The following is a 9,003-nucleotide window of genomic DNA, read 5'->3' as shown; positions in this document are numbered from 1 at the left end:
TATTTCTCAGTAATTGCAATACATTTTTTTGGCTTGTGACTTTTATTTTAAAAATCCAAGAAACAATTATTTTTGATTTTTATCTAAATAATATGCAAATAACTGTTATTTTTGATTTTTAAATTATATGTCTTTGATAACAGTCATCAAAGACTTCATTTATAAAAGTCATAAATAAAAATCAGTCACTGGCCTTTATTTTTTAAATCATACTTATAAAAGTCATTTGTACTTATAAGTCGTTGTAAACTTTTGTTTCCCAACACCTTGCTAACTACGAAAAGTGGTAATGACTTTTAAAATCCAATTAACCCCCGCCGTGGATCCGCCACTGAACATAAACTCCACGCAAAAAACTGTCCATGCCCCGATTTGCACGCAAACCGAAATTCCCAGACAATCGGAAAATTTCCCGCGAGTTTACTCCCTGCATGCGATTCATAATTTATAAGCGGTGCATATCGCTTACCGATTTTTATATTGCTGGTTTTTTGTTTTCATATACTACATATGTACGCATTCAGTGTGAATGCAATGATATCGTGGGCGGGATATTTGGTGAAACGAGCTAGCGTTATTGTGCTTGCAAGTTGAAGAATGCACCACGTCGTACATATCTTGGATACCCCAAATTGTGTGTATTTTAGAGTTTGTTTGTGTCACACGGCCGCCGTGGTGTAAGCACTGACTTTCTTATTCGTTTCCTCGTCTGTTTGTGCATTTTTCATTTTGATGTTGAAATGATATCCATCTTCTCCTCGCCAAAACAGAATCGGATACTGCAATCCGTCATATGAGCGATGAGTTTCGGATACTCGCTGAACGTCACCATTTCTAGGATGAAAAATTATGTCGCGCGATTTGAATTCTGCGCCAACTATCACGATCGCCACTTCATTGATTGTTGGTGCATTGAACTGTCTTTCGTGTTGGGCAACGGGTCTTTTGTCTGCTCGAATTACAACTGCGTAGTCATCGGCTGGCATTCGTTGAATGGCGGTTTTAAACAACTGAACTAATTCATTGTGTTGATCGAAAAGGGCTTGTAACGCAGCCACGATTTCTCGTCTGGTGCCCTCATTGTAATGGCATCGTTGTTCAATTTGTTCATCACTGTTGGCCATGAAATAAATTTGAAGAAACTTGTGATCTGCATCCGGCAATGGTAGAAGCGATCCGACACGATGATAAATTTGCCCTTGGACTCTAAATGTTGGAATGTAATTTTCGCGCACGATGTTCGTTGCACCGAACGATGTCATTTGAAAACATGAATTGTATTTGCGGATGTTTTCCAAGAAATGTTTTGACTCACGCGTAACACCTGATAGCAACGTCGATAGTGGTTCGGGTGGTGGAGGTAATTCTGGCAGTTAAACTTTTCCACTGGCGCAGTACATTCCTGGCGTTTCGTTCTTAAATTTGAGGGCGCTACAATACATGCAAATTTTCCAATGTTGACACTTGGATGAAGACTGTAATTATTATCACTGTCATAATGGAATGCCCGAAGATTTAAATCAGCGTGCAGTGTTCGTCTTGATCGAGCGGTCCTTATTTGAACATTTTGCAGCCTTCTTTCCCATTGTTCAGTTGTCTCAGACGAACGGGCCTGAGTAGTACGTATTCGATCAGTTTCTAGCCTCACTTCTTGTTGTTCAGATGATGCAGACAAACGGGTCTCAGCGGCATGTACTCGAAGATTTTCTAGCCTTACTGCTGGTTGCTCGTCTGATTCTGAGGCTCGTAATTTTCTTTTCTTCCGTGCTTGAGGTGTAGATCGGCCAATTGCTTGTCGCTTTGGAGGCATAATTGTACGGGAACGACGCGAAAAATGCGTTTGAATTTATAAGATGTCAATCAGCAAAACTTTATTGCACAAATAAATTTTGAACAAATTTGAATTGTATTTTAACCACAACCCGATATTGCTCTGAAAACCTTTATAGTAATTTTAACAGTTATTATATTTTGCTGTACTTATCACTGCAGAGGGCACATGCTTACTGCGGAACTGTTACAATTTTTAATATTTTTAAAATAGGCCCAAAATACATTGCATATTCTGATCTCAGTAAATAAACCCTAACTAACATACCTACCTAGGAAACATTTAAATGCCTTAACCAACATCTATCTTTATATACATGAATAAACACGCTCTAACGATTTACTTATGTACTTCCGTGTTTAATAAAATGCATAATACTGGAGAACCCTGTTTACCTACTTTCTTACGCAAAAAATTTAAAAGAGCCCAAATATATATATATGTATAGTGGCGGGCAAAAATGGATGAATGGGGTTTGGTTTTTAATATTTTTGATGTTTTTCAAGCTCGTATTTTTTTGATATTTGCTTATGAAATATGGTTCATGCTTCAACAAAAACTATATAAATCACACTTTCAAACTTTATACAGAACTTAGAAAAATTCATTAATTTTTATCTAAATTTCGTGCTTTTTAACCAGAATTTTTAGAAATTTTTTGGGTATGCAGTTAACAAGCTTATAAAATTCTAGTAAAATAAGTGCAAGTTTTGAGAAACTAAAAAATCGCATTAATTTTTAATATTTTTTTTTGCTGACGGCTTTTTCGGTTTTTTTCATATAAAAAGCGAAATTTAGGAAAACTGGAGTTGACTTTGGTTTATTTTTATCGCAAAAGATCTTGCACATATTTTTCCACATAAAATTCATGTTTATATGGAAAAAAGTGCAAAACGCTGTCAACAAAAAAAAAATTATTAAAAATCAATAAGATTTTTTAGCCGCTCAAAACTTGCACTCGTTTTACTAGAATTTTATAAGCTTATTAACTGCATACTCCGAAAATTTCTAAAAATTTGGTTCAAAAGCTCAAAAATTAGATAAAAATTTGTGAAATTTTTCTAAGTTCTGTATAAAGTTTGAAAGTGTGATTTATAAAGTTTTTGTTAAAGCATGAACCATGTTTTTATAAGAAAATATCAAAAAAATACTAGCTTGAAAAACATCAAAAATATTAAAAACGAAACACCATTCATCCATTTTTGCCCGTCACTGTATGTGTTACAGCTATGTACCACCGTCCTTGAGAAAATGCATTATGCTGGAAAACAATTTATACTTTCTTGCAAAAGTGATTAGGGCTATAAATTTTTCTGTGGAAGAAATTTAAAAGAGCCCAAGTTAAGCAATTAAGGAATATTTCTTGCTTCCGAAATTTGTTTTACATACTAAACATCATTCCAGGAATTATTACAATTTTTTGGAATGTTGAAGTTTCTGGCTCTCTGTGAAAAATGTAGGTCGCTATACACTGTAGTAGTTGATTTATCTATTTTCAGTTCAGTTTATACAACGTATTTATATACGTGCCCCTAGATAAATGTTTTGAATTTAAATCAAATCGGCCTGGAAATTCGGATTTTAGAAATATCTCGACTCCAGCGCCACCTATCGAGTCTATTTTCACACAATATATTTATGTTTAGGTGTTTAATAAACGTTTCGAATTTTAATCAAATCGGTATGTAACTACGGATTTTAGAAATATCTCGACTGCAGCGCCACCTATCGAGTCTATTTTCACGCAATATATTTATGTTTAGGTGTTTAATAAACGTTTCGAATTTTAATCAAATCGGTCTATAAATACGGATTTTAGAAATATCTCGACTGCAGCGCCACCTATCGACATTAGTTTTGTTCTATAACACTCCCAGTGATTATATGTACCTACCGTAAAAATTTCATTAAAATCGGTTGGGTACTTTTGACGCCTATAAAGGACATACAGACAAGCATTCATTTTTATATACATAGATAGAAGATAGATGTCGATAGCAGATTTTGTTTACTTTTACCATATATGTAATACTCCTATATTGGCAGTAAGAGCTAGTACCGTCCGAAAACACTACAGTACAGATATATCAATAAACACGTACGAAAGAAAAGGAACACATACGTTTATAAATAAACATGTACACAGCACATATAAAAAAACGGCACTCAAGTACACAATACATTGATAACAAGTAAGAAAGTTTAAGTTCGGGCGGAGCCGAACATTAAATACCCGGCGCAGGTATTAAATATGTGTTTTCCACCTTTCCGAAAGCTACCGCTAATAAGCCGGGGTGTATAAATTTTAATTAAATCAGCGTCCTTAAATTTCGAAATATTGAAATTTCAAGCACTTCTGAAATTTACCGGTTATATGAAAAACGGCCGTAATTTTAGTCCGATTTCAACAATTTTCAACGGTTTGCTTTTGTGTGGCAAGCACAATAACCGTACCGAGTTTGGTACAAATTGGTAGAACGGTTACCGAGACACATATATGTGATCATAAGTGGGCGGTGCCACGCCCATTTTCCAAAATTTTATCACAAACATATTTCTTTGTTAAGAATTGTTGCACCCATCAATTTTGAAAAAATAGCTTTAATATTTACTGATTTATCGAGGATTTCGTATTTTTCTAAATTACCGTTATATGGGATGTGGGCGTGATTATTGTCCGATTTTAAAAAGTGTAGGCCATTTGGTATGCTGTACCAGGACCAACAACTGTGCCAAGTTTGGAACAAATTGGTGCAGCGGTTACCAAGATATACACATGTAACCATAAGTGGGCGTGGCTACGCCCATTTGCCAAAATTTTTTAATATTCTTATTCTCCATCTAAAACTCATTGTAAATATCAATTTTGAGTGAATTATCTACAGTAGTTACTAAAATATCGCAGTTTTCGTATTTCTGAAAATTACCGTTATATGGGAGGTAGGCGAGGTTATTGTCCGATTTCGCCCATTTTCAATACCATCCGTCCTACGACCGATGCATGTATATCTCAATTTTTACTCGAGTTATCGTGTGCACAGACGGACGGACGGACGGACAGACAGTCACCGCTTAATCGATTTCTCTTTTCATTCTGATCATTTATGTATACATTTGTCTATATCTATCTCGATTCGTTTTGCCTGTTACAAACAACCGTTATGAGAACAAAGTTATAATACCCTTGTGCACAAGTGCGCTCGGGTATAAAAACGGTACTAGACTGTCTCGCTTTGATTTCGGAATGCTTACACATTGAGAAGATAGCTTACTGCCAATATAGAAGTATTACACAAGAATGATAGAATACAAGATTGCGCCGATCAGAGAGGATTTTTGAGAATAACTTTTGTGTGACGTCACACTGGTGCAATTGCGAGAGAGAAATGCCAAAACGTGAGCAAGAATGGAAGAAGAAGAAAAAATGTTGCAAGGAAAACGTAAACAAGTTGCACCAGTGTGACGTCATGCAAACAACTATTCTGTCAAATTCGTTAAGAGAGGAATAGCGGTCCGAGATCGGCGCAACCTTTGTATTCTCTCAATCGTGAGTATTACATATATGACTTTTACATACGACTTTATCGAGTGCGCTATAAAGACAGGGGTATAAATGCTGTAAAAAAATATATGTTGAGTATAATCGGTTTTTTGTTAATGCGGTTCTTGTGTAGGTATATGTGTATTGACCGATTTATAAAATGTTTAATATGTTTGCAGTGTAAACCAACGGACTTTTTGACACGCACTCACCTGAAAAGTATGTTATTTACATTATCCATTACATCCATTATTTTTAGGACCTAAAAACCTATAAAAATGGCAAAAGAAAAGAAGGCGAAATAGGCAGGAAAAGACACCAGAAATTGCAATAAAGGCAAAAGAAGGCACTAAAAAAGACAAAAACCGAAAAATAATCAAAAAATGCATTTCGTCACTAGACACGAATAAAGGCGCAAGCTCAAAAGTTGACGGCGAAAAACGACGCATACAAAAAATTTCAGCGTCAAAGACTCTTAACATACTTCGCCGAAGTTTTTCATAAGCATCTTTTTTCGCAAAATTTTTTTACGCGCCTTTTTTCGCCGTCAAAAGACTAGCGGGCCTTTAACGTGTGTAGTGCCGATTTATTTTAGAAATGTTTATTTTACAAGTAAAAAGAGAAAAACTATGAACTAGTTTCATTCTAGTCCAAAACGGCTGCAGAGAGGGAAACTTTTGGTTTGCTAGTTGCGCTCTGTAGAGAAGTTAATGCACAAATTCTCACTTCTCGTACAATACTAAAATAGCTCAGAGGGAAGACCTCCGACTCCAACATCGTTGGTCGCGAGTTCAAATCGCGGTGGAGGCGGTTATAATTTTCAGATTTAATAAATTTAAATTGTTGAGTTCCGCTTAAGAGAAAATGATCAAATTTAATACAAATAAATTAAAAGAATAAAAAAAAGTAAATAAAATGCGATCTGTAAAAGAACAGAAAAAATTAAAAAATATCAAAAATTCTGATAATCAAATTTTTTTCATAAAAAACGTATTGTCGCAGATCTGTCCAAAACGTAAAAAGTTCAGAAAAGAAAAAATATCCAGTAATTTGGTTTAAAAATTTTTCCTCATAAAATAAATCGCACTAGTTCAGAACTAGTTCCAAAGTTCTGTAGAGGTGACAATTTCCACTTCGTAGAACATCGCCATGTAAAAAGAGACAGTTGATAGCATTGCGTTGGGATAGATCGAGAACCAGCACCGCCTCTTAATGAGCTAGTTCTGAACTAGCGCAATTTCCTGCAGGGTATAAACATACATATACTTATATATAAATCCATATAGGTACAATGTACATATGTGTGCGCAGCTATCCAACATCAAATTGTTGTGACGCCGGAACTGTCAGATACCAAATATTCAAAAAAGCGTTGAACCATCAGAAAGTGGAGGGGTACGGGAGGGAAAGAAGTTATAACATTGTTTGAAATTGTTTGTTGATGTTGGAAGTGGAGGTAGCGGCGAAGGCGTAAAAGATAGCTCCCGCGCAGTTATCACAGCTAGGCAGCAGCGAATCGGCAAAGCTGCCGACCGACCGGCCGCTGTCTGGAGATTCTCGTACAATTTACCAAACAAAAACTTGGGCGCGCCACAGAGAGACCACTCAGTTTGTGTATAGCAGTCGCGCGTGTAGCTTCTAACTTGCCGCCATTGACGGGAAACCGGGATACGAAAAAGAGCTCCACTGTTGGTTGGCAGCTAGTTGGAGTTTGTGAAACTATTCGAAGTCAGTGAAAAAGAAATGAATAAAGTTGCATTCAGAGGATGCTTGAATATTTTAAGGAAGTGACGAATTTTCTATTAGAAAAGTTTGGTATAAAAACGCATTTTTTAAATATTACCTACTGAAAAAACAACTTTATAGGAAATAAAGTGCAAAATTAAAAATGGCCAACGAAGTTCCTGCAAGCGGCAGTATTTTAGGCAGTAAGTAAATTACAATACAATAATTAATATACCTTTTCCCATACAAACTCAATTTAAACCGTTAAAACATAATACCGGCAATTTCATAATCGCTACTAAAAGTTGCAATTGTAATAATTAGGTTGAGAGTGTATACATATTTAAGTACAAACATATATAAATATGTATTTACAAATATGCATATTTATATTTTGGTACATATGTATGTAAGTATATCCATATCCATACATATATATATCCTTAGATATGTACGTACGCATTTTCTCCTCTTCGATTGAATTGGTTATGTCAATGTCACCTTGTTCTTGCCTTTTGGTGGTCTACTCGTGCCACTACAAATTTATATACAGCCTGTGTGGCGGCGCAATGATATACACACATACATACCTGGAGATTATGACCTTAAGCATGATAAAAGGTCATTGATAGTACCTTCCGTAGGACATTCTTGCACAACTATGCTATACAACAGCTTCCACATGCACGTTTAAAATTGTATACATATATGTAACTACTTAGTAGTATGTGCGTAGGTATAGTTTACTTTTGAAAGCGTGAGCATTCTAAAAATAATTCAAAATATTTTAAAGTGACGCAAAAATTGTTCTCATAAACGAAATTCCATTTACTATGGGAATGCTCGGCGCCAAATACCAGCAATTAGATATACTACATATGTATGTATAATTTAATACACATGTTTTTATATGTATTTAGTATCTATATATGTAAATCTATGCATATGTATGTGCCGCCATATGCGAAAAAAGAAAATATTTTGGTTTCCTCAGAGCTTATGATTTAAATTAATTCCCACAGTTGCGAAATTTTTTTGGGAGCAAGGTCATTTGGAAGTCAATTTTTTTTTTTTAACAAGGAAGGCCATTATTTAACCATGAAATTATTTTTATAATGTGATATATATGCACCATTTTCAATTAAAAAAGAAAAAACGATTGTTAAAAAGGGACATAGGCACAGATATCTACATAATTATGTATGGGTATATGCATATGTATATAGCACATACATATCAGTGATGGAAAAGTAGGTATACTTTTTTGAGTGCCTTTTTAATTTGGAAGTATCTACATTTAGTAAAAATACGCCATTTTAGATATATTGTCGGGTGATTGACTCGATTTTTCAAAGCCGATTTCCACTGTTTTTTTTCTGATATCAATAAGCGTTTTTCTTAATCTTGATTTTTCGAATATCGAATAGACCGGATTTTTTTATTGCACTAACCTCTTAATAAATGTTTTGAGTTTTTCGAAGTTTTCAAGGCTTTTTTCATTTTAAGGTAAAAACCCGTAAATTGAGAGATCTACACTCTTACTCCAGCTCCGAAGAAGCTTTTTATGGGAGAAGTCCACTCTGAGGTTTGCCAGTGTCTGCCGAGGGGCGACCGCTATTTGAAAACTCCTTTTTGATGTTGCTGGAACTAGAAGTTGCAATAGGCACGTCTAAGCACTCACTAAGCTACGACGGCAAGAGCACTACTCAAATCCGAAAAAAAGTCAGGAAAAATGCAATAAAGTATAAAAAAGTTAAAATAAAAACAGACGTGAATTTTCAGTGATTTTTTATTTGTTTTACTTTTGATCTAAAGAAAAACTTTGAACTTATTTGCTCTTTTCTAAATAAAAGCTACCTTTAATGTTAATAGTTTTATTGTAATTTTTTGTTATGACTTCATTGCA

General features: G+C 34.9%; 1 protein-coding gene across 3 annotated transcripts in view; it reads left to right on the top strand.

The window, feature by feature from the left end:
• Window positions 1-6,949: 6,949 nt before the first annotated feature.
• LOC118740325 (sialin) overlaps window positions 6,950-9,003 on the top strand; it is a 37,644-nt gene continuing 35,590 nt past the window's right edge. The window contains exons 1-2 of one of the 3 annotated variants that reach the window (XM_036471813.1): window positions 6,954-7,182; window positions 7,239-7,300. In XM_036471813.1, coding sequence (XP_036327706.1) covers window positions 7,261-7,300 — 40 coding nt within the window. In that variant the 5' untranslated portion in view covers window positions 6,954-7,182; window positions 7,239-7,260. Of the gene's footprint in view, window positions 7,301-9,003 lie in introns of all 3 variants that reach the window. The other 2 variants (XM_036471814.1, XM_036471812.1) reach the window with 2 other exon arrangements.

Source organism: Rhagoletis pomonella, unplaced genomic scaffold, assembly GCF_013731165.1.
Source record: "Rhagoletis pomonella isolate Grant_MI unplaced genomic scaffold, Rhpom_1.0 Rhpom_scaffold_00006, whole genome shotgun sequence".
NCBI classification, from domain to species: domain Eukaryota; kingdom Metazoa; phylum Arthropoda; class Insecta; order Diptera; family Tephritidae; genus Rhagoletis; species Rhagoletis pomonella.
This window is presented reverse-complemented; position numbering and strand designations above follow the sequence as displayed.